The sequence below is a fragment of the Prunus mume genome, linkage group LG7, assembly GCF_029339155.1.
Source record: "Prunus mume cultivar Tortuosa linkage group LG7, ASM2933915v1, whole genome shotgun sequence".
In the NCBI taxonomy this organism is placed as follows: Eukaryota; Viridiplantae; Streptophyta; class Magnoliopsida; order Rosales; family Rosaceae; genus Prunus; species Prunus mume.
In genome coordinates, this window is record NC_142704.1 from 5,268,092 (window position 1) to 5,292,356 (window position 24,265).

A 24,265-nucleotide genomic window follows, 5' to 3' on the forward strand; every position below is an offset into this window, starting at 1 on the left:
AAATTATCATCAGTACATAATAAGATGATGCAAGCCATATATACTATACGACACCGTTTTCGTGAACTGCAAGTCGTGGAATTCTAATATTCACGATGACCCACGACAGGCAAAAGCATATGCAAACAACGGAAGCACCTCTCACACACCACACACCACACACCACCCCACACCACACAAGGATCTGGATATTTAGGTTGGGACCATTGGGTCCCTTTCTTTCCGCTTTCAGCTTCTCATAAATCACAAAGGCCTTATGTTATGGGCAAGCCCAGGATGAAGCCCAAGTCTACTTATTTCCTTTCAAATCCCCTTTTTTTTTATTCATTTTAATTTTAAGAGATTCGAACTTGGAATCGCTTTCCAAGTTTTACAAACATTTGCAATTCCAGTACAAAAAACACTGTAATGAGGGGTTCTTTTTAATAGCCATCCAATCAATTACATCGCTATTATTGGATGACTGGACTGAAACCCCTCAACTTAGCCCCCTCATTATAGAAGCTCCTTGGTATGGAACATAGTTTTTGGGTTCAATCAATCACCCCAGAGAGAAAGGAAATGAAACACAATCACCACTAGATAAAAACAATGGTTCTAAAGGGCCAATTTATTTAAGAACTTGAAAAGATAAGGGCTGAGAATTAAATTTTTTTTCTTTCAGTCAATCCAGGTCTGACTGACGCTGAATTTTCTGATGATACAAAGCAAACCTACAAAGTTTCTTCAAAAGCTGCTAATTAAAATTTGATGCACGACGCAATTGAGCTATGGCAAAGCAAAACATATACAAATTGCATGACGACTCCTGTCTTTGGTTAAAGCAACTTCAGTTTGTTGTTTTGCTGCAATCTATATCAAGCCATGGAACCCGACTGACTCCAAAAGTACTGCTTTTATCTGATCCGGGTGGACGTCTTGACCTTCCTTGCATTGCTGAAAATAGATGGAAGTTAGCTGTAGCACTGGTTTATAGTAATAGTATAAGTACATGTGGTCCTCGACAAACAGTCTAACATGTTTACATTGACTGTCAATCTAAAAGTAGATTGCGTGGATTCTTATTTGAATATGTGAGACAAATCTCTGATAACAAAACGTACATCAATGATAACAATAGTCCAAGTTTGTATATGTAAAGAACTGATGACTGTAGGGAATAATACCTCAGCACGGAAGATATCCATAGCAAAACCATTGAAACAGCTAATGACAGCTTGCTGGATGTCTAGCCCTAGGCTATCTAAAGTTCTCATGGTCGAGAGCAAGAGACCAGGTCTGCGCCCACAAAACATGTGGATATTCACTGCTCTTCCTTCTCGTAGCCTAACTTCAACCTATGCATAATCATCAACATCAGAACACTATAGTGAAACATTTGCTAAGACAGTGGCACAAAGGTTCTAGGATAAATAAAGATCTAAACTAACAGAGTGAATAACTTCCTTTTGCTTTTTAGAAAAAAGTAAAATCACTTCAAGTTAAAGAAGAGAATGCATCAATCATTTATTTCTCACTAGAAAAGTTTCAGGATTATAAGAGGAAAATCTGAAGTAGACCACTGGATTGAAGATACTCAAAAATCAATTTTCAAGCATAGAGGGGGTACCCTTGCAGGTTGGCCGTTTGGGCTAGGTAATGAGCTGGGGCAAAGTTCTTCCTTGATACGACTTGGCAGGGTAGCCGGAGTGGGTGTCAAAGGGTGGAAAGTACTTCCGGTAGGCGTCAACGAAGACCCAGGAGGGATTGACTCCAATTCATTATGGAGGTTGTTGATCTTCTGCAGAAGTTCCTTCAAGTACTCAATTGCATCCCCAAGGATTGATGCCCTGTCCATCTGATATCACAAAACGGAATGTCATTTGAATCATATGATATTCATGAAGCACAAAACAAAGCCTTAAGAGCTTTTTTGTAGCTCCTCCCAATGGTGACTTACTGACTTATCTTTCGTTTCAGTTGGTTAAAAGTTTGAACAAGTACTTATTGCACTTCAAAATTCAAATAGCAAATAACAGTAAATATTACTTGAGTTACTATAACTTCACTAAATGAACTTCAAAGCAATTGGACATAAACAATAACTGAGAGTGGTGGTTATTTCTTTCCAACTTCCAACTACATATTTCCTGTAACTTTGATGTCAATTGTAGTGAGAAATGAAATTCAATTTTGAACTCACCTGTTAAAGAAAAAAAAATCCTTTTAAAAAAATTGTTTTAGTCTGCACCAACTGTTTGATTTTGAACAAGACGGTAGTATTTTGAAATGTAGAAAATTTAAGGGCATGCTACCAGAGTCCATGTGAGAGAAATTGATACTATCTTCAATTGAAGTGAAGCATTTTGGAACCCGGTAAAAGGTGCAATTCTTTCAACAAAAGCCTAAAAACAAATTTCTTATGTATCTTGAGGACCTAATCACCTAAAACATACCATCAGTGCATACTCAAATTCACGAGAAAATGGTGTAATGTAAAATAAATTCTTACTTTGCTGATCTTTGGAACAACGGATCTAAGCATATACAGCCTATCATTGAGCTTCTTCCGGCGGCGCCTCTCAGCCATCAAATTCTTAGCAGGCAACCCTTTCTTCTTCCCCTTATGATCCCCTCCGCCAGTAACAGTACTATTCGCATTCGAGCTATTACCGCCATTCTTAGCACCATCATCCATCTTAGTGTTTTCAGTAAAGTCATCTGAATCGTAGTTCAAACCTGAACCATCGATACTCACATCTTCAAAATCATCTCCCCCGCTCAATTTCCTCTTCCTCTCATTCTCCTCACCCATTTCCCTCTTCCTCTCAACCCCTTCCATATGATTCAAAACCAGGCCCCCTTCTGAGCCTAAAACACCCAAATTTCCTCCATTATCAGCTAAGTTCTTCTGAACTCTTTTCTGAAAAAGAGTGGGCGGTGCTCCCACATCAGGGACGGAGTCAAGGGGTCTCAATAATTTAGGCCTATTAGGAAACAAAGCATTCGCTGAAGTATCCTCAAAACCCCGAAAGCCCAAAAAATTTGAATTATTTTCAAGCAATTGAGGCAGACGGGTAGTTGAATATTGCAAATTTGAACACAAATCCTGAGCATTCATCTGGTTATTTGAGCTCAAACCACTGAACCCAGTTAAAACCCCACCTCCCCTGTTCATTAAACTTGAACCACTCGATGCTTGAGTGTCAAGAAACCCAATATCACAGCCCAAATCGAAGCCATGCTCCAGAGGGTTATTAGGAACAACATTAAGGAGCGAAGACAAGGTGGAATTTTGAGGCAAATAGTAATGAACCTGATTTGGGTCAAGATTGTTGAAAACCGAGGAAGACGGTGAGCAAGAAGAGGAAGAGTCCACTGGGTTGAGCAGCAAGCTTTCTGGGTCAGCAAAGCTCGGCGAGAAGGCTATGTCTCGGACATCTGAATGGCTCTGAATGCTATTATTGGGCAGATACCAATCATCATCAACATCAAGCATGGATTTGAAGGTAGACAGAGAGCCCAACTCGTCCTTGCTCTCCACAACACCACAATTGATGTTGTTGGTGGTGGCGGCGGTGGTTCTATTCCATGAAGCAGAGTCTCTGTCCTCTCTATCACCCATCCAAACGGCACCGTTCAGCCTAGGCAGCATTTTCTCTTTTCTGGATTTTTTCTCGGGGAACTGAAGGAAAGTGACTGACTCAGCAGAAACTGAATGGGTTAATTGAGCTGCTGAGCTAAGAAAAGCGAGAGTGAGAGAGAGAGAAAGAGCTTTTAAGGAAGGAAGAAATGGACGTTGCAGAAGAAAAAGGGCAGAGCTTTATGGCAATTTCTTGACACGCTAGCCTTGAAAACGTTACAGACTAATCCACCTTATCACCATTTGGATTTATATGATGATTGCGTTTAGTAACCGAACTTCGCTTTTCATACCCTCTGCTGCATTTGAGTACATGGTTTTTCTGCATTCCTGTAAATCTTGCAGAATAAATCTCAGCTGGTTTTGTGTTGGGGATAATGTGAGGTTCATATGAGATTTATATGAGCCCTCTAATCCCAAGCATCTAAATACTACAGGAAAATTATGAACCATAATTACAGATTAACGTAATTTACACGTGTAAGGGAGAAAGGTGGTTCCCAATTTAAATTTTGTTTTTAGTGCTTCAATGCAGTTTTTGTTTTTTGTTTTTTTTCAAAGGTGAATATTGCTTCCTTGTTGTCACACATTTGAAACTTTGAAACTTTGAAACTTTGAAACACACACTCATAATATAAAAGATTTATAAATTTCAGGATATTTTATTTTTGCTGGAAGAAATGAAATGTTCATGCACTTCAACCATTTTCTGAGTAATTTCAGTTTTTTTAGTGTTTAATTTATTCAATTCATGATATTATCTTATGCATTACACACGCTTTTCATGTGTGTTAAATTAGGTCATTAGTGCGTTCAAACTGTCATGATTACTAACATTGTTTCCTAAACTTTATATTGGCTACATCGTACACTAAACTTTATAATTGTACGTTTTTTTATATATATTATTGTTTCATCTAAATTTCTTGCTTTAAAGTAATTTATAATATTTTTGTACACTTGACTCTTTTGCGTTACACACGCCTTACATGTGGGTTAAGGCCATGTCATTAGAGCGTTGGACTACTAGTCATGGCTATTAACGTAGTTTCCTTAACTTGATATTGACTACATCTTGCACTATCCTTCCCAATGGTACTTCTTTTTCCATCCAAATCACTTATCTCTTAAGTAATTCATAATACTTTTCTACCTTTAATTCTTATGCGTTACACACGCCTTGCACGCGTATTAAGCCAAGGTCATTAGTAGATTTTACCAACCATACCTTCCAATTGCATCTTATGATTCGATAGACCCTAATTCTTAAAACGTTAGTGCTTCAAATCCCTTGGAGGTTCATAATGTAATGAGTGTAAGAATTCATTTGGGTCCTTATCCCGAAAGTGTTCATAAGACATACATGTTAAATCTGATCAACATTAGATGTCAAAACGATTTTGGATTCAAAGTATTCGAGAAACCAATTAGAGTTTTCTAAGCATCTTGTTTTCAAGTATAAATTACTGAAAGCATGTAATGCAAAGGCATTATTGCAGTCAATTAAAGGAAAATATTGATAGTTTCTATCCCTCTACTTCAAAATTTGTGTCAATAAAAGCCAATGTCCTGCTATGAGCAATTGGAGGATAGACTGGATGATATTTAAGGTGTGTACTGTGCGGTCAGTGGTCCCAATGGGCTACCTGTCTCATTCACAACATGATGATAAGCTGTTTTTCTTCAACAATTTTTCCATTTTTTTTTTTTTCTGGGGTTTTTTCTTTTCTTGCATTTGGCCATGAGCAAAGAACGTGTTGTTTGCAGCTACAGGCCCAGTATATATGAACACTACATGTTACACGAAATGTGCTTTAAAAGTATTGAAAAAAATAAAATTAGAATAAGAATTGCAGTGTCTGCAAGCTGATTTGGTAAAGCAGAACCATTTTTTTCTCTGTGCTGCCTTGTAATTCCCCTCTACTTCAACAAGGGAACTATTATAACCAAAAGTAGGGTGTCTTGAGTATAATCACAAATGGTAATGAAGATGGTGCAGTTTCACCAACTATTTGTTTCCTTTCATCTTTTGCTTGTAATATCCTTTTGACACCTACATCCATATTGGTAAATTCGAATCTCTTTACTCATGCTTATCCTTTTACCACTCAAACGTTGTTTTTACCCTTTCAAAAGTTTGACGTATCTTTAAATTTACAACTCGTCTCATGCTCATTCTTTGCGGCTCAACTATTTGTTTAAGTTTACCGCTCGTCTCATGCTCATTCATTTACCGCTCAAGTGTTTGTTTAAGTTTACAACTTGTCTCATACTCATTCTGTCATTAGATCACAGTCGTTGAAGTATTAATGACTAATCAAAACTCCCAAGAGGCAGCCTTATTTGACCTTGAACAACAAAGTTCTACAAAGTTCCAGTATTATGGTTGAAACACAATTAAATAGGCAGAGTAGGAGTGTAGGAGTTTGATTCAAAAAGTAAAGAGTAAATAGAGATGGGATGGGATTTGCATATAGAGAAAGTAGCCAGGAGGGAGTTCTGGCAGGGCAGAGAGAGACAGGGAGGGAATAATATTCAGAGGGGATGGATTGATATTGAATATTGATAATTGATGTAATAGAAGGAAACCCCAAGCATCTCGTGAGGTTCTTTCTATTCACCGCACCTACTACCCAATGAAACCTCTCTTTCTCTTTCACCTTTTTTCCTTTTCAAAGATCTGTGGTTGCTCAACGGTTACTTCCCCCATCTCTCATCTCTCTTTGCCCTTACCCCTTGGTCTAGTCTGTGTGCGCCCTAACCAAACCAAACTCTTTTCAATATGGCTCAAATGTTATGAATATTAGTTTAGGAAAATCTCATCCATTTACATTTTCCTACTTAAAACTCATCCAGAGGTGTAACTTGGATTGGATGGATCAATTTGAAACATGTTCGACTCGAGTTAAGAAATTACCAATCCGATCAAATCAGGGTTGAGTTTAATTTGAAAGTTACGTTGTTGAAATTCACCTGAACTTATCCGAATTATCATCTTCAACTCCAACCCTAATCCCAAACTTGAATTTATAACTTGATACTTCAAATTCATACAATCGAGCTCTATATTTTTGAATCTTAGATCCAAATACTTGTGAAGCAATGGCATAGCATAGGCCATATTCATTTCCTATGGCTCCGAGTGAAAGAGTACCACACATATACACAAATGTATCAAAACTGGAACCTTATTTATCATGGGGACCCACTAAATCTATAAAAATAAACAAAGGGCTAGTGGGAAATATGGACCACATTGAAAGTGTAATCAATGTTAAATGTAAGCGGATGCCAAAGTGCAAAGAAAGGGCGACAAGAATTTTAATTAAGTTGCAGCTCAGCTGGCTGGCTCCTATGGCAATTGGAAAGGAAAGCTGCCTTTAATATTCATGGACTATCCCCGTGAGCTATGGCATATTGTCATATTGGCATAAAATAATAGGCTGCCCTTAAGTTTCAGGTTACCCCACACTCTTATTACTTGCAAGGGAAACGTTCTTTTTTACTATCACATCACAACAACTCAGAACATTATCAACTTTTTTGTGTACCCTTTGGCTTAAAATTACATTTACACGGACGCTCCATGTCCTATTCCTTTAAAGATGGAAAAATAATCAACTTTTGCTGCAGTTGAAGATTGTTAATTGACTGTATTGTGTTGCTTCCATTCTTTTGCTCTATGTTTTTTTGTCTTTTGCGCGTTGTGTGTTACATGGGGCTTCGAAGGCTGAAACGGGCTGAGCCACCCATCCCGGCCTTCCTTCGATTGTTAATTGACATGTTGTATTGTGTTGCTTCCATATCTTCTTCGGAAAAGGCTATAATAAGGAGTTTAGAGTGAGGAGCTTATTTGAGGGGTTCAATCCCACCATCAACAAATGTGAGGAAATCAATGGACTTAAACATTTTAAATGGTTTAATGGTTGGATTGAACCCCTCAAATAAGCTCCTCACTCTAAACTTCTCATTGTATACGTTCCCTTTATTATTTTGTTTTCTATTTTTTATCTTTTGAGCGTTGTGTGTTACATGGGGCTCTGAAGGTTGAAATGGGCTGAGCCACCTAGCCTGGCCTTCCTTCAAGGTGTCGAACAAAAACTTTGAGGATCGGGAAAATGTTGAAGCCCATTGACAAAGGCCCAAGCTCAAATAAGCTAATCCGGATAAACCAAGATAAACTTTCACATGATGGTAATTTTTTGTAAAACAATCTGACATGTTATGTTGTAGCAAGACCATTACTTTGAAACCTTGACTAGATGAACTTTTGTTTGAATATAAATTTATGAATTTTATATGAACTATAATTTGACATAAGAGAAGTGAGAAAAACCTACTGAGGCAGTCCATGAATGACAAAGTGGGCCGACCCTCCTTTGCTCAATCATATGAATTGATTTAAGTCCTCAATAAAACCCTTTTTAAACCTTGGGCTGGAGAAGATTCGAAAGTCCAATTAGCCCAAAATACTCCACCCATAAAAGCCTACAAAAGAAGAGAAAGGAAGAAATTTTGTCTATGAAGGAGAAGTTGGTAAAACAAAAAGAAGAATAAACTAGAAAAACAAATCAAAATTATGGTCATTGGATTAACAACAAGGCCAAAACTAAAGGCTGCCGACCCAAAAGGCCTAACACTGGACTGCCTGATATTTTTACATGTACAAACAATCAAACCCATCCTAATCATTGGACTTTGTCAAAGAGAGGCCCCCCAAATTCCCCCTTTTTAATTTAAAATTTAAAATTTTCTGTTGTAATATTTACCCTATTTATATTTAAATTCGTAGAAAAGAATAAAGTTTTCAAACATTCTCAAATTTAAACTCAATTTACTTATAGTAATTCTAATGAATTAAACATTATACTTGCAACTTTGATATCGATTTGTCACAACCTACATGAATACGGGATTTGTCTAAAACCATCTAACTCTTGACATTTGGTCTTTTTCTCTTTGAAATTAAAAGATGTCTCAAATTTGAATCCAATTAGTTAGGACAGTGGCCAATACCCTTACATCCAAGTTCAAATCCCCCCTTATTTGTAGATTAATTAGAGTAATTTAGACTATAGCTTATATTTAAAGAAAAAAAAATTTCTCAATTTTGAATGTTTATTAAAGAAAATTATATTGTCAATGAGGTATAAAGCTTAGTTGGTCGAGCTCTTCCATCTCCGTCCATGTGGACAGAGGTTCGAACCTCTTAGACACATAATGAATATTTATGTAAACCTCCCTACTTAATTCATAATATTAACAAAATTAAAGAAAACCATATTACATTAAAAAAAAAAATGGAGTGTAAATTACATTGCCCCAAAAAAAAAGAAAGAAAGAAAAACATTTGAGCAATTGTTCTCGTGTACGGCTGTGTTACAACTTACAATAGAGACGTATTCATATAACATATTCATGCACCCGCAATATTTATGGCGAATGAAGAGGCAGCGTAGTAAGGGTAAAATTGTCATCCAGCGAAATATCTCCGGGGCAAAGATAAGACCGGTGGGTCCAGTCGGAGCCATAATCTCACACTTTAGACGACGTGTCGTAATATATTGCCGTTGATCAATCGCGGATGTAGGCAGCGGTGTCGTGTAGCTTATCATGTACGGGACGGTGCATGAACGGTGATGGAGCCTCATATGGAAGAGAAAAGGGTAAGAGATATATTTATCGATTTATCGATTTATAGAGAAACAGCGAGAAAGAAAGAGAGAGAGAGAGAGAGCTTCTCTTAAGACCACACCTATCTCTTCCTCTTCGGCCGACCATAGAATACTAAGAATAGGGTCTCTCTCTTCTCTCTGAAGAAAGACCCTGTCTCTCTTTCTGAAAATTTCATTTTATTTAATTGAAAGTTTATCCAAATAAGGGGTTTTAGGTGAGCTTTCATTTCAATTTGTTACGCTTTTGATTTGGTTGCTTCTGTGTACAAAAGTTAGGGTTTTTACTTTTGCTTCTGCCTTTTTGGATTCTGGGTTTTCCCCCTTCTAATCGTTTGTTCTTACCTTTATCGAATGGAATTTGTCATTGATTCTCAAGTTTTGAATTTGTTGATGTTATTGTGGTGATTGCTGGGTTTATAAAATTGATATGTTATTTTGACTTTGAGCTTGCGTTTAACTCTTTGCTCCTTATAATCTGGGTATCTAATGTTAAAGGTTGTGTCTTTGAGCTTTGTTGGTCTGGTTTAATCTGTGTTTTTGGTGGTCTATTTAGGCCTTGTAGTTTATTTGATATTTAATGGTTGCTTTGTTTCTGAACTTTTTCTCTGTTACGTAGTTTGCCAATATAAGCTCTTGGATAACTACTTCTAACTGTTGTTGGATTGATTTTTGTGCTTGCTTAATCACTTCTATGCTGGTTTTGGGAGGCAAAAAACACAATTTATGTTTTCTTGATAGCGAGAGATAAGAGTGGGAAAGGATTTCACATTTTTACAATTATTATTGAGGAAGTTTATATTGTATGTTCTATGTTGATGGGAGTCGTACACTTGTTGATGGTTGAATATTGATGCATACATTTGAGTACCATGATATTTGTATTGAAACTAACTGCTAAGTTATTGGTGAATTTTTTTTTCTTGATTTTTTATCACTGTGAATATTCGAATTGGCAACTAAATCTAAGTTTGATTGTTGCCAAATGCAGACTGCTAAGTTATCATGGCTAGAGTTCTGGTTCAGTCAACTAATATTCCTGGTGTGGTTGCTGGGAGAAGGCTTAGTCAATCTAAAGGATCGGGAAATGCCAAAAGGACAGTCAAGATGTGTTGTACTTTACGAGCACCTGGATTGAGAATAAGCAGTTTCTCAGGACTCCGTAGTGTTAATGCTTTAGATATTATGGCGAAACCTGGGCAAGACTTTTATTCCAAGATGGGAGTTGCAATCACTTCCCGGCGTCGAAAGGCTAGCAGATGTGTGCCTAAAGCCATGTTTGAGCGCTTCACAGAAAAGGCAATTAAAGTAATTATGCTTGCACAAGAGGAAGCAAGGCGACTTGGTCACAATTTTGTTGGCACAGAGCAGATACTTTTGGGTCTTATTGGTGAAGGAACTGGTATTGCTGCCAAGGTTCTTAAGTCCATGGGAATTAATCTTAAAGATGCACGTGTTGAAGTGGAGAAGATAATTGGAAGGGGTAGTGGATTTGTTGCTGTTGAAATTCCATTCACTCCTCGTGCGAAGCGAGTTTTGGAGCTGTCACTGGAGGAAGCTCGCCAACTTGGTAACTTTCTTTCTCCTTCTCTTGTTCTCTAAATGCCTTGAGAACATCTAATAAGAAACATCTATTTTCCCATTCAAAGGCATCTTATTTTTATGTACTGGGTTTGTGGGGGAACTCTGACGTGTATACCTTAGTAGATGTAGCAATGTATATGGACTGTTTGGTATTAAACATTAATATCCTTGTGGAGTTAACCAATATTTAAAGGGTCCATGCATGAAATTGAAGACAAATGTAGTGTTATTGAAAGAAACATTGCAAGATATGAAAGCATTTGAAAATTAGTAGCATGGACTTGGTTGACTGGATGAATCCATGCAACCCCTTTTGAATTCATTGTGCATTTAGGCTCTTTTCTTTCTTTCCTATGTATTCCCTGTTTCTTGGTCACCCTTTTTGATCTCTATGCAAATTGATAAGTGTTTACTTCTCTGTAATGGTTTACATTCATTTTTGTGTTAACTAAAGGAACAATAAATGATAAATTTCAGGCCATAACTATATTGGATCCGAGCACTTGCTTCTGGGCTTACTTCGGGAGGGTGAGGGTGTAGCAGCTCGTGTTCTTGAGAATTTAGGTGCTGACCCTAGTAACATTCGCACACAGGCAAGCATATCATCCTTCTTTGGTTGTTCTTCTTGAATAAATTCATCATCAGAAAGTAACCATGAAAAACTTTGTTGGTGTGGGCAGGTTATCCGTATGGTGGGTGAGAGCACAGAGGCTGTTGGTGCCGGTGTTGGAGGAGGAAGCAGTGGTAATAAGATGCCGACTCTAGAAGAATATGGGACCAATTTAACTAAGCTAGCAGAGGAGGTAAGTTTGAAACTTTCCGATATCCCTTATGTTATGTAGTAGCATGTGCTCCGATTTTTTTTTCTTTGTTTGAAGGCCTGTTTTTAAGATATGTTTTCTTCAATTCCCAGGGTAAGTTGGATCCCGTTGTTGGAAGACAACCACAAATCGAACGTGTTGTGCAAATTTTGGGTAGGCGGACTAAGAATAATCCCTGCCTTATTGGAGAACCTGGTGTTGGGAAGACTGCAATTGCAGAAGGCCTTGCTCAACGGATTGCAACTGGTGATGTTCCTGAAACCATAGAGGGAAAGAAGGTGCGTGGGAGTTTATTTGTAATTTTCAGCAATATTATATGTAACATTATGTGTGTGCATAACATCCAGGCTTAATATGATCGCCTTGTTTGGAAAGTTTCCTCTATTTCAATGCCTCTAGTTACGTTTTGGAAAACAATGCAATAATACATTTGAACTTTTCCCCACCTTGCCACTCTTTAGGTTATAACACTGGATATGGGTCTTCTTGTTGCTGGTACAAAGTACCGTGGAGAGTTTGAGGAAAGATTAAAGAAGCTCATGGAGGAAATTAAACAAAGTGACGAGATAATTTTGTTTATTGATGAGGTGCACACTTTAATTGGAGCGGGAGCAGCAGAAGGGGCAATTGATGCCGCAAATATATTAAAACCGGCTCTTGCAAGAGGTGAACTGCAGGTAATTTTGAAAAAGTGATAGAAAGAATATAACCATTGTTTCTATTTTTGTTATAAACTTAAATCAATTTGGCTGCGCTATTGTAAATTATAAAATATTATATATGTGGAGCCACATTAGAATAGCTTACTTCTGTTTACATTTGGATCCAAATAGTTAGTTTAATTTTTATTGGTGTAGTGCATTGGTGCCACAACTCTCGATGAATACAGAAAGCACATAGAGAAAGATCCAGCCTTGGAAAGGCGTTTCCAGCCAGTCAAAGTTCCTGAACCAACTGTGGATGAAACCATTCAGATTTTGAGAGGACTTCGAGAGCGATACGAGATTCACCACAAGCTCCGCTACACTGATGAAGCCCTGGTATCTGCTGCACAGCTATCATACCAGTATATCAGGTAGGCATCCCTACTTCTGCATGCAATGTAATGCTGGATGGATGCTGCTGATTTTTATTCAAAATGGTTAAATGTTGGTAGTGTTTTGATGAATGAAAATGTCCTTTGGTTATTGCTTGCCTTCTTCTGGATAATGGCTGATGTCCATTTATGGAAATTATTTACTTTTTACTTTTTTTTTTTGTTTTTGTTTTTGTAATGGTGCTGGCGACCTTTCTGTTTCCCTATGCGTTATAATTGAATAATGTTGTTCTCATTGATGGTTGTGTATACTTCAGTGATCGCTTTCTGCCTGATAAAGCAATTGACTTGATTGATGAAGCTGGTTCTCGAGTTCGTCTTCGTCATGCACAGGTATGACCTCACTTTCTGGTTTGGATAGCCACTTGTCTTTTTAATCCCTGGGATTGCTGGTGTTGACTGTGGAATACTGTATGTTCTATGCAGCTACCTGAAGAAGCTAGAGAGCTTGAGAAAGAACGGAGGCTGATCACTAAGGAGAAGGATGAGGCTGTTAGAAGCCAAGACTTTGAAAAGGTACACAGTTCTGTTGCTGAAGCGCTTTGCATTGGTATGCATGCTAGATTTCTAAACAACCAAATCAAATGTTAAGGTTGTCAATAGAAGTTGCTGCTAGAAATATTTATAAAATTTCAAGTGCTTTCTAGAGTGAAATTTATATCAGAGTTAATGAGTAGACTGTCAAATAATGTCTTATGTTAGTATGAAAGCTTTCATCAATTAAGCTGACAACAGAAAATTTTGGACAGGCTGGGGAATTACGTGACAGAGAAAAGGACCTTTCGGCACAGATCTCAGCTGTTGTTGATAAAGGCAAGGAGATGAGTAAGGCAGAGAGTGAGGCAGGAGATGTAGGTCCTCTCGTGACTGAAGTGGATATTCAACATATTGTGTCCTCCTGGACTGGCATTCCAGTGGAGAAGGTGTCAACTGATGAATCGGACCGCCTCCTCAAGATGGAAGAGACCCTCCATACGCGAGTCATTGGTCAGGATGAAGCAGTCAAGGCTATTAGTCGTGCTATTCGCCGTGCTCGTGTTGGACTGAAGAATCCTAATCGTCCTATTGCCAGTTTCATCTTTTCTGGTCCAACTGGTGTTGGGAAATCTGAGCTCGCAAAAGCTTTGGCTGCTTACTACTTTGGTTCTGAAGAAGCCATGATTCGGCTTGATATGAGTGAGTTCATGGAAAGGCACACTGTTTCCAAGCTCATTGGTTCTCCCCCAGGTTATGTTGGTTACACTGAGGGAGGTCAGCTGACTGAAGCCGTTCGACGACGTCCTTACACTGTGGTGCTTTTTGATGAGATTGAGAAGGCTCATCCCGATGTCTTCAACATGATGCTTCAAATACTTGAGGATGGAAGATTGACTGACAGCAAGGGCAGAACTGTGGATTTCAAGAATACACTTCTGATAATGACGTCTAATGTTGGAAGCAGTGTAATTGAGAAAGGAGGCCGTCGTATAGGATTTGACCTTGATTACGATGAGAAGGATAGCAGTTACAATAGAATTAAGAGCTTGGTGACAGAGGAACTAAAACAGTACTTTAGACCAGAGTTCTTGAATAGGTTGGATGAAATGATTGTCTTCCGACAACTCACTAAGCTGGAGGTAAAGGAAATAGCAGATATAATGCTGAAGGAGGTTTTTGAGAGGTTGAGGGTTAAAGAGATAGAGCTTCAAGTGACAGAGAGGTTTAGAGATAGAGTGGTTGACGAAGGATACAACCCAAGTTATGGAGCAAGGCCTCTAAGAAGAGCCATAATGAGACTTTTGGAGGACAGCATGGCTGAGAAGATGCTTGCAAGGGAGATCAAAGAAGGCGACTCGGTTATCGTGGATGTCGATTCTGATGGCAATGTGACTGTGCTCAATGGTAGCAGTGGTTCTCCTGAGTCTTTGCCCGAGGCAATCCCTGTTTGAAAGTTAACATAGCCGCTTTTGTTAATCTTTTGCCAATATGTTTGTATTTTTTTCATTTGCGCTTTGCAATTGAACAGTCTGTGGACTAGTTGGTAGCGGTAATTGAAAGCTGTTTGTTTAATGGTTGACTTGACTGTTCAAGGCTGTACCAGTTTATACAGAAGAATAGCATGCATAGTTCAGTCACAAATGGTAGGGTTAGTACTTTTTTCTTTTAGACCCCTCCTGTGGTGGAATTAGTGTTGGGAATGCTAGTATTTCTAATAAAGAATTTTAACACATTCATGTTGTTTAACTCTCTAATTTTATCCTTGGGTTGTTCTTAAGTTCTATGCTGTTCATTAGTCATATAGTAGCTCTATGTTTAACATCAGTTATTAACAAAGTCATTTTTGAGAGAATTGCTGATGTTAATTTATGCACGCATGAAAAAAGGGCATGGCAAATTAACTTTATATCTCTAAATTCTGAGAATCTATTTATGATACATTTAAACTTGAAGCCCGGATGTGCAAAAACCCACCGCACAATTCCTTGATTACAAGACACTTCTACAATCTCTCTATATATCTACAAGATTGATCGACCACATTATGAAACTAATAGTCCACCTTATAGAAATAAAAAAGCAGCTTGGAAATCTCTAATCTTCCACATCTGAATGAGAATGCCTCTGTTTAGGGCTGACGCTTCCACCTCGACTCATTTTTAATGCAGTCAAAGCCTTTTGTATTTCCATTGTCATTGCACTATCCACACTACCTGATGATAGTTTCTTGTGTGATTTCTGCAAATGAAGCTTAAGTGAGCTGCTACTCAGGCCTGCATTCACCCCACAGATAGGGCAAACTTTCATCGTCGGCTTCCGCTGTTGCCATTCCATGGAAACTTTCCCATGAAGTTTCTTATCCAGATCCAATAGGACTTTTGCAAAACCATCATTGGGTTGCGCTCGGCGATGAACTTGTTTTAGAGAATTCCATGCTTCTAATAGAGTGCGGTTCCTGCACCATAGAAAGATTAGTTACCAAAATATTTCCTAAAGTAATCTTGTTGAAATCACATTTCACAGAAGAAAAAGAATATCCAAGGTTGGCTGATGCCAGAGGTTGTGGATTTTACTTACTTTCTGAGCATTAGGTATGCAAGCACCAGCGTGGCACTTCTGCTTCTCCCCTCGAAGCAATGGACCAGAACCTTCCCTCCTATTTGTTCAACATGATCAATAAAACTGATAGCTTCATCAAAGATGCCGCTGATGTTTGAATCATCATTGTCGCATATCTGTTCAAAGGGAATGGGTAGTTTAATCAGGACAATGCAGGTGCAAAAAATATGACGAAAACAATACTTGGAGAGTTGGGGACCCATGATCAACAAAGACTTTCATCTTAATGGAGATGGTTGGAGATGCGTGCATTAAGAACATACATGAAATATGTTCACATTTGAGAAAGAAAACTCACAGAAAAGTTTTTGTACTCAAATAGATCAGGAAACTGTGAATCTGATTGTCCAATTTCATTGGAACACAAACACAATATATGAGTAATTCCTAAGCGTTGCAGGGTGAATACAGATCGTGCAGCCAGGGCCCCGCCGATGAACAGGCAACTTGTGATTGGAGATGGCCTCTCTGTGTTTGCAGCCCCAGATATCAATGCAATCCTCTCAAGTATGTGCTCAAGTCTGACCTGTTATTTGTAGATATAATGATGGTTAAAGGAAGAGAAAAGGAAAGGAGACAGACAGACAGACAGACAGACACACACACACACACACACAGAGTGGAATGCAAAGATTACCTTCAATTCATAAGCATCAACAACACCGTTATTGTCACTACCCTCAAAAAACCCAGCATTAAAATTGTTCTCCTGGCAGAGTTTGATAGCATCGCTCTTTAACATTTCATTCCACTGTTCCAATTCTTTGTTTGATTCCGCATCGACCTGAGCATTGTAATGTTAAAGTTTAAGAAGAATTATGTATTAAAAAAAGGACTTTCTGTTTCATCATCTGCAGTATAACACAGTTTTTGTTTAAGTAAATTTCTAACCTTGGCATATTTATGGAAGTCCCGGAGCTTTGCTGTCAAACGCAGACTATGGAGGGGCTCTGCACTCCCTTTAGAGAACCTCCCATGCCAACTATCCCGTGACATGGGAGAGCTCAAGTCGGAACTTTCTTTATTTCCCGAATATGAAGACCTTGGAGCAGTTCTCTGCAATTCAGAATCACTATCTGGATGGTTCTCATTGATAAGCCGGTCCTTGCCTGGTGAAAAAGGGAAATTAACACTTCCAGAAGCAAGCAAGGGCGACTCAGGAACTGTCAAATCCTCTTTGTCAGACTCCCCTGAAGATATTTTATCTATAATATTAAAAAATATTCGTAGCAAGTTCTCCAGTTTTTGGTGAAGCGTGAGTAAGAATATATGGAAGCCTTGTAGATCCCTAAGAGCAGCTCGGAATCCATTACGGAACTCTTGAACAACTGAAGTCCTTTCATAAACTGCTCGTGTATCAGATGCATCAATGTCTTGTAAAGGAGGACGTCCTAGTTTCCCTAATGTTATGTCATGTAACACATTTGAGGAGTACTCGGAACTATTGAGTAGTAACTCAACCAGCTTAGGATAAATTTCCTGGTCATTTGCACGTTTTCCAGCAGGAGGCCGACGGGGAACACCAGAGTCAATAGCCACAATTGGAAAATCAGATAAAATTGAATCATCTGATAGTTGACTCTTTATGGATCTTGGTGACTCTATAATATCCGAAAGATCAGAGGTCTGTGATACCAGTCCTGAATTATGGGCACTCAGTTTGCTATCTACTGAAGTTGCCCTTCTATCCTTATGAAGACCTCTGATCACTCTTGGTTTGTATCGCTTGATTGCAGAATCGAAGGCTTCCTCCAATCTGTCCATGTTTGCAAAAGTCGTTTTGTCAGCCAACAATAGATTTGCAGAATTTCCACGCCATCTGAGCTCACGGCAAGGAAGCCTATCTTCATTTCTGATGACAAGATCCAACATCAGGATCCTACCAAGAGCAGCTGCTGTTTTTTCCTCACTTTCCTTTGACTCAAATACATTTGAGCTTTCAAGTAAAGGAGATCCATGAACATAGCTGCAAAGATAAAAGTTTTGGTTTCAGTAACACCATATAAAAGATTCAGTATCTACTGGGAAGCATTTTCTAGTGCTGCACATGATGGAACATCATGCTCATTAATTTGCTATTATGAGTATTGTGGAAGGGACCATTGAACATGTTCTAGAATATCAGGGTAACATTTTAACTTCATGTGTAATGACCAGCAATCAATAGAAACTTCTTTAGATGCTCTAACTAGTCATGTGCATGTAGGTGAACCTACAGAAATTCTGAGTCAAATGACCATGTACTTCTCAACAATAGTGGATAAGGCAAATAAGCTCCAGCAAAATACCCTTATCATTTATGCAGGCCGATATAGTAGAATAACATATAAAAGATGATATGTTAATTGACTAGTCTATCCCTACGCCATAAAAAAATTAGGCACTAGATGGTGAATGAAGCCCGTATATTTTATGCTGCAGGATTAACTCATTTACATTAAAAAATAGAAACACTAAGATTGTAGTTAGACCTCATAAGCAAAAGGCATCGGCTAAGTTCAAGAGCTTCCAAAAGTTCTGAACATGTCATTTCGCCACATTCATCCCCTTCTGAACTTGCTACATCTCTTGCCTTCTCTGCAGCTTCCTTCATCTGGAGCCACTCCGAGCTACAATTATGAATGACTCTGGCCTGCAATACCCAACAGACAAAATATACATATTATGGTGTTGGCAAGAGCGGAAAATGACTCCACATCAAGCGCTAGAAAGCCTAACGAACAGGACTAGGTATAATATGATCTCAGGAGTGACAAGTTACAACCTGTGGAATTCGAACTCCAAGGCACTTTGCAAATTCATAACCAAGACGTTCAGATTGTGTGGCCATCCTTGACGACGATATCTTTATAACAGCTACCGCTTCCTTAGGAAAAGCATCTTCAATCCCTGGCTGGTTGAATAGGGCAAAGAAGACAACTCCCCCCGAATTCACAGTGACCTATATGCACACAACTGAAGAGATGACGAGGCAGCAGATAAGAATATAATCAATGATGCATGTATTTCTTCTTTGCATGATATTCCATGTACTGTAGTTAAATGAGATTGCACACCTCAAGTGCTTTATTCATTTCATCCTCAGAATTGTCATTGCTACTACTATGTTCAGTGTGATGAAGCGAAGAAAGCCTATCCCAGGAGAAAGAACTTGACTCAATGTCCAATGTAGCAGCTTTACCAAGTCTTTCCCAGAGATTGACTTCTGTGCTTTGGTCGGTAGGCAGATGATCTGCCCAGTCACCAACAGATTCTCCTGCACTGAATAGCAACCATGATGACTACAATGCAACATCGAAAATTTCCTCTTTCAGAGATTTAACCACATTTCAATGCACATAAAAACAAGATAACAAAAAGTTGAAACAAACCTAAAAGGCATACTGTTAAACCTCGGAAGGCTGTGGGGGAAGCCAGAGGAATGATATCGGGAACTCCGCTTACGAACCAATTCCAGCCATTGCGTGATTCTATACGCAGGCCCTGCGGCAATATCACCCAACATATACAAGACCTGCATTGCCAATACACCCTATCCATGTTTAGTTTCATCTTTGTTTGTCTTAAAAAATACAGTCACTATCTGTCTTTCTGTGGAAAATTAATACAAGACACCCGCATTCCAAGGAACCTAACTATACAAAAACATAATGCCCGTTTGTTCTTTCCTCTTTCTGGTTTTAAAGAAAGAATCAATATCATATAAAAGTTACTAACCCGGGAAGTGACTGTGAGAGGCAAAGGGGCCTCAGGCTCGTCAGATCCAGGGTCCAACTCCTTGTCTTCCCCTTTGCCCTGCAATTTCAACATATAATCAACAATATGAAATCAGAAAATCCCAATCTGTTTCACTTGTTAAAAAGTCAATAAAAGCAGCTTAATTTATGTAATGCAAAGAAAACCCAGATCCCAAAAGATGAAAAATGCACAAGATTTTAATTATTTGGGTTTAAACAAAAAAGAAAAACAATTAAAGGGAACGGAGGACAATACCTGGACCTGCAGAGGGTTGATGATGGCAGGCTCCTGGCTTTGCTCTTTTGCCATAATGTTTATTTTTGGGATGTTGGGGTTTCTTTAGAAAAATAAAAATAATCGGAGGGTACCACTCTCTGTCTGTCCTTGAAGCCAGATGGAGGGAGAGAGAGAACTGTACAGGCTAAGTATATAAACTCAAAAATATAAAAAGCAGTTCACTTTTTTAAGGAACAAAGAAAGTGCGAGATAGTTGGAAGTTGGCGCCTATTCAGTTTTTCTCTTTTGAAAACTGAAAACTATACGGTGTAGAGATATAGTGGTGGGTAGGTAGGCAAGTGGGGGTCTTTTTTTGGCTTAAAACTTGTTATGAAATGGAGGTTGCTGGTTTTTGGTCTGAAACTGTAAGATGGGGCTTTGGGAATTGGTTGTTGTTGTTGTTGCTTCAATTCAAGCTATGATGATGATGATGAGAATCACTCTCTTTTGCTTTGGCTTTCTTTTGTTTAATCAGACTCTGTTTATATAAGTATATAATAATTGTATAACGCTTGAGACCCACCGATATTATATATATATTTTTTTCCTGAAGAGATCCACTGATTGTTTGATAATTTAATTATTATGTGTACTTTGTTTGTCTAGATCTCCAACGGGTCTTTTCTTTTTGGGAAGCACTAATTGAAAAGGAAATGAGTTTAATTTTCTGAGGAAAACTTGTCATTGAAGTGGTGGGGTGGTCCTGGGACCAAGCAAGAAGAAAGAAAAATGGTTACCCAATAAACAAGTTTGGACAGATGATTAATGTTAATTAAACATCTCTACCAGTAAAACATGTTGATAATTGTCTGTATGGCAGTGATTAGAGCTTGTATGTATTATATCCTCTCCTAAGTCAAAGTCAAAAAAGAGTTTTTGTGAATCAATCAATCTAATGATTCAATCAAATCAACTGAAGAAACAAGAAGCCTTTGAACTTTACAAAAAATTTCCAACCCAAAGAGTCATTTACATTTACAAAAGCCAGAAAACAAAACACACACACACACACACAAAACTCCCTCTTTTTCTTTTTGCAAATGGAAAGAAACTCTTCAGCAGCCATGTATGGCACAGCAGATTTACTTGCAAACTCAATCACTATGGACCTAAACAATGTATCAGAAAACTTCAGGCAGAGGCCTGCCTTCCAGAAATGACTTGAAAAGCCTGAGTGATCTCTCAGGCTGTGAGAAAGGAGCTTCATGAGAGGCACCTCTGATGGTGGCAAATGAAAGAATGTTACCATACACTTGGGTCCACCCACCAACCTGGACAGAACCAATAGAAATCATATGAAACCAGATTTAAGCTTATATCACTCCATCTGATGGCAGACAAACTCATCACAAATAAAATCTTAGAATGAGAAAAAATAAAGGAAAAGAACAGGCTGATCAGAAATTTAAAGATAAAGGTATGAAATGAATGTGCAATGCATAATCATAAGCATTGCAATATACCTGCTTTCCCTCGAACCAAACTCTGTAAGGGACAGTGGTGTTCAATCCCAACTCCCTTGCTAATCTATAGACCAAGGTGCGGCTTCCCGTCAATGGAATTACAGAATCCTGATCTCCACTGAATTGAGAAATTTTATGAGCTTCACTTTTATACCAGTTACAAGTATCTATATATCATTCAAGAATAATAATTTGATTAAGACCATGCAAGAAGTGTATTTCCAGTTACAAGTACCTGTAAACTAACACCGGGATTCCGGCCTTGACAAGTGATCCAACTAATGAGATTGTAGGTATTTCCATGTTGAGCACTTGATAGTCCAAAATGCTAGTATCAACATGAAATTTCAGTTAGTAACTGAAAAGATTGTATATTTTATAAATTTTATATAATGGAACCACATATCAGTTTTGATAAGTTGGTTCTTATTGTTTCTAAACAAGCATTGCTTCATATGTATTTAATCTCCAGAAAGAAAAGAATTACTTGCTGCAAACATCCCATCTGCGAACTCCAACAAGCCTAGCATGTAGAGCCTTTTGCACGTCTTTCCGGTTCAAATAATTCACAATTTTGTCTTCAACACATACATCTATCCTCTCAGTCATTTGCTGTCACATAATATGAAGAGTTCAGATATGTAACACCAAAAAAAGAAAAAGGCATACCATAAGTTAAAAGGAAGAGAAGGCTTACTTACATTGGGGCTTATAACCTTTGATTGTGAGAGCACAGATGAAATGCAGACATCAAGTGTAACATCATAATTGTCCACAAATTTACTGGTTTCTTTGCTCACTTGACTCATAACTTTTGAACAAGAAGGCGAAACTGAGTCTCTATAGTACTCACTCACATATCGTGAATAGTTACAAACAGAAGTGAACATGTTGTATGTTGAATCTGATATTAGTCCATGAGACCAGAAGAACTCAGCTCTTGAGTTGAAGTCAGTGGAAAATTCTAGAACAGGATTTCCCAGCTGCAGTGAGAGAGAATGCATAAAATATTTTCCTTTTATGTTTTTTTAGTCAGTCAAAATCGAAACTTTATTAAAGTTCTACTCACAGCAATTCCTTTTAGACTGAACAACTTTTCCTTTCTGTTAATTTCAACCATAAGATTTGCAAGTTGTGGAATGTAGTGACCTGGAATTAATAATAAGCAGCAACAAAATGATAATAAGAAAAAAGGATGAAACAGGAAATTAAAAAGCATTTCTCAACAAGTCAACTTATATTTACAAAGGTACCTGCATAACTTTCTCCTGTTAGAAACAGATCCCTGTGCTTGTACTGGGGGAACTTGTTGAACCAGCGTTGCAAGAATACAAGATTGTCCCTTGCTTAAGAAATCAAATGCAGACACAAAATTCAAATATTCCATAAGTTCTAAATTCAGAATTTAGGAACAAAAAAGAGAGATTCAAAAGTGCTTTTTAATACTGGTGACTGGAAGTGCAAAACAAAAGTTACACTGTTATAGTGTGAAAAATGAAACACTGCTTAAATGTCACTTCTTGAAAAGTCTAAGCAAAACTTTAATATGTAGTCCATTGGGCAAACCATAATTTTTCAAAAGGGAGAAAAGTAGAAAGCAAGAAACAAAAGGATGAACATGTATTTGGAACTGATGAGAACATAAATATAAATACCTGTTGTCTCATCATCCACTGCCACATAGGAGGAGCTTGATTTAGAATAAGAGAACCCCACTCCAACTGGTGTCTCTAAATACAACATATTTGCCTCTGCAATATCAAATGAAAATGAAAAAATTAATTGCCAAATCATGCAGCAACTATTTTATTTTTCTTTTTTGGCTGGCCAGTGGCCACAGCTATTATATTTATGGCATTACCTCTGTTCCAGCTGTACTCATTCCTAACCAGGACCTCACCATCTGGTCTAAAAGGTCCATTTTCAGAAAATGCCCCTACTCCAAGAGAAGAACAACCAGGTCCTACATGAATCAGAAAATTACACATCAATTAATGATGCTTCTCAGTTCTTTCCTACATTTCTCACATACATATATCTATTTGATTTATACTGAAGCAAGTAAGGGGAGTTAACAGACCTCCATTCAACCAGAGGACCAAAGGCTTTGAAGCTGGATTTATTTCTGCTTCAACAAAGTAGTAAAATAGAGCTTTATGCTTCTGATCATCCACAGTAATATAACCTGAGAAATGTTGAAAGCCCACATGGGGTTGGCCTGGAAGCCTAGTTATGTTGTGATCAGGATGATGAGAAGAAGAAGACTTAACCTCCATGGAAAACCAGAGCTGAAGCACAACTACTGCAGCCATTGCCATGGTCTTCCATGTTTGAGAAGAATACATGGTTTCAGAAGTGAGGGGGGAAGATGAATACAACTAGACAAGGCACTTGGAGAGAAAGAGAGCCTTGCTTAAATGTTGCTCAGTGGAGGGCTTGGAGGGGGAGAGTGTAGGGCACTGTATAAATGGCAAACCTTGTTTTTAACTATCATTACCATTCTAGCTTTTTGCTTGCAGGCCTGAAAATGGTGTTGAAAGAGATGGATGAGAGACACAATCAATGACTATAGTGAGTCTGGTGTGTGCCTATTTGGGCTGGCTGAGTCAGCAGCACAAGGGTTGCTTTATTAGAGCTCTGTATTAATTCTCAGAAATGTCAGTTTTGTTGTTTCTGTAGTATGCTTCCTTTTCAACAAAGTAACAAATTCGAACATGATCCGTGGAAAGTGGCTTTTACAAAGATTACTTTCCATCTCAGAAATTGCGTGGAAATGGCATCTATTTTTATTTATCTAATTTCACTTCTGCATATTCCTGATATTAGTATAAGTCTTTCTTTGACAGCATCATCATGATTCATGAGGGGTATTGGCAGTTGAGCTTTGCAGTTCCTTT

General features: G+C 38.2%; 4 protein-coding genes across 5 annotated transcripts; 1 reads left to right on the plus strand and 3 right to left on the minus strand.

The window, feature by feature from the left end:
* Positions 1-592: 592 nt before the first annotated feature.
* Positions 593-3,994, minus strand: LOC103338142 (transcription factor ICE1). The gene is made up of 4 exons (XM_008241330.2): positions 2,492-3,994; positions 1,610-1,837; positions 1,167-1,337; positions 593-936 (listed from the first exon to the last, which is right to left on the minus strand). Exons 1-4 carry the CDS (start codon positions 3,632-3,634, stop codon positions 853-855), a joined length of 1,626 nt encoding a protein of 541 aa, XP_008239552.1. The 5' UTR covers positions 3,635-3,994; the 3' UTR covers positions 593-852.
* Positions 3,995-9,154: 5,160 nt separating this feature from the next.
* On the plus strand, positions 9,155-15,004 carry LOC103338141 (chaperone protein ClpC, chloroplastic). The gene is made up of 10 exons (XM_008241329.3): positions 9,155-9,512; positions 10,286-10,864; positions 11,356-11,471; positions 11,559-11,681; positions 11,792-11,977; positions 12,161-12,376; positions 12,557-12,774; positions 13,053-13,128; positions 13,222-13,311; positions 13,545-15,004. The coding sequence occupies exons 2-10, from the start codon at positions 10,300-10,302 to the stop codon at positions 14,721-14,723; spliced, it is 2,769 nt and encodes a 922-aa protein (XP_008239551.1). The 5' UTR covers positions 9,155-9,512; positions 10,286-10,299; the 3' UTR covers positions 14,724-15,004.
* Positions 15,005-15,162: 158 nt separating this feature from the next.
* On the minus strand, positions 15,163-20,413 carry LOC103338140 (dual specificity protein phosphatase family protein). Of its 2 annotated transcripts, none has more exons than XM_008241328.2 (11): positions 19,885-20,413; positions 19,609-19,686; positions 19,263-19,405; positions 18,948-19,152; positions 18,656-18,832; positions 18,363-18,523; positions 16,783-17,857; positions 16,529-16,675; positions 16,190-16,417; positions 15,850-16,007; positions 15,163-15,727 (listed from the first exon to the last, which is right to left on the minus strand). In XM_008241328.2, exons 1-11 carry the CDS (start codon positions 19,936-19,938, stop codon positions 15,367-15,369), a joined length of 2,787 nt encoding a protein of 928 aa, XP_008239550.2. In that variant the 5' UTR covers positions 19,939-20,413; the 3' UTR covers positions 15,163-15,366. The 2 variants fall into 2 exon arrangements, with proteins under 2 accessions (XP_008239550.2, XP_088897593.1); XM_089041467.1 differs by having other exon boundaries at positions 15,189-15,727; positions 18,948-19,147; positions 19,847-19,962.
* A 365-nt stretch (positions 20,414-20,778) lies between these two features.
* Positions 20,779-23,849, minus strand: LOC103338139 (serine carboxypeptidase-like 45). Its single transcript, XM_008241327.2, has 10 exons — positions 23,449-23,849; positions 23,230-23,331; positions 23,024-23,119; positions 22,622-22,714; positions 22,438-22,517; positions 22,070-22,351; positions 21,856-21,980; positions 21,604-21,696; positions 21,369-21,486; positions 20,779-21,176 (listed from the first exon to the last, which is right to left on the minus strand). The coding sequence occupies exons 1-10, from the start codon at positions 23,711-23,713 to the stop codon at positions 21,027-21,029; spliced, it is 1,404 nt and encodes a 467-aa protein (XP_008239549.2). The 5' UTR covers positions 23,714-23,849; the 3' UTR covers positions 20,779-21,026.
* Between the last annotated feature and the right edge of the window lie 416 nt (positions 23,850-24,265).

What these genes read in the sequence shown, in the direction of transcription:
- LOC103338142 (XM_008241330.2), bottom strand. Translation starts at nt 3,634, where the DNA reads ATGCTGCCTAGGCTGAACGGTGCCGTTTGGATGGGTGATAGAGAGGAC. An exon ending in CAAACGGCCAACCTGCAAGG is followed by an intron (nt 1,338 to 1,609) that starts GTACCCCCTCTA and finishes GATTATGCATAG; the next exon opens with GTTGAAGTTAGGCTACGAGA. An exon ending in TGGATATCTTCCGTGCTGAG is followed by an intron (nt 937 to 1,166) that starts GTATTATTCCCT and finishes ATCTATTTTCAG; the next exon opens with CAATGCAAGGAAGGTCAAGA.
- LOC103338141 (XM_008241329.3), top strand. Translation starts at nt 10,300, where the DNA reads ATGGCTAGAGTTCTGGTTCAGTCAACTAATATTCCTGGTGTGGTTGCT. An exon ending in AAACCATAGAGGGAAAGAAG is followed by an intron (nt 11,978 to 12,160) that starts GTGCGTGGGAGT and finishes GCCACTCTTTAG; the next exon opens with GTTATAACACTGGATATGGG. An exon ending in TTCGTCTTCGTCATGCACAG is followed by an intron (nt 13,129 to 13,221) that starts GTATGACCTCAC and finishes TGTTCTATGCAG; the next exon opens with CTACCTGAAGAAGCTAGAGA.
- LOC103338140 (XM_089041467.1), bottom strand. Translation starts at nt 19,938, where the DNA reads ATGGCAAAAGAGCAAAGCCAGGAGCCTGCCATCATCAACCCTCTGCAG. An exon ending in TTTAACAGTATGCCTTTTAG is followed by an intron (nt 19,148 to 19,262) that starts GTTTGTTTCAAC and finishes TATTCAGTGCAG; the next exon opens with GAGAATCTGTTGGTGACTGG. An exon ending in GCATACCTAATGCTCAGAAA is followed by an intron (nt 15,728 to 15,849) that starts GTAAGTAAAATC and finishes TCTATGGTGCAG; the next exon opens with GAACCGCACTCTATTAGAAG.
- LOC103338139 (XM_008241327.2), bottom strand. Translation starts at nt 23,713, where the DNA reads ATGTATTCTTCTCAAACATGGAAGACCATGGCAATGGCTGCAGTAGTT. An exon ending in CAAAGGTTATAAGCCCCAAT is followed by an intron (nt 21,981 to 22,069) that starts GTAAGTAAGCCT and finishes ATTATGTGACAG; the next exon opens with CAAATGACTGAGAGGATAGA. An exon ending in ATCCCGGTGTTAGTTTACAG is followed by an intron (nt 21,487 to 21,603) that starts GTACTTGTAACT and finishes TTCTCAATTCAG; the next exon opens with TGGAGATCAGGATTCTGTAA.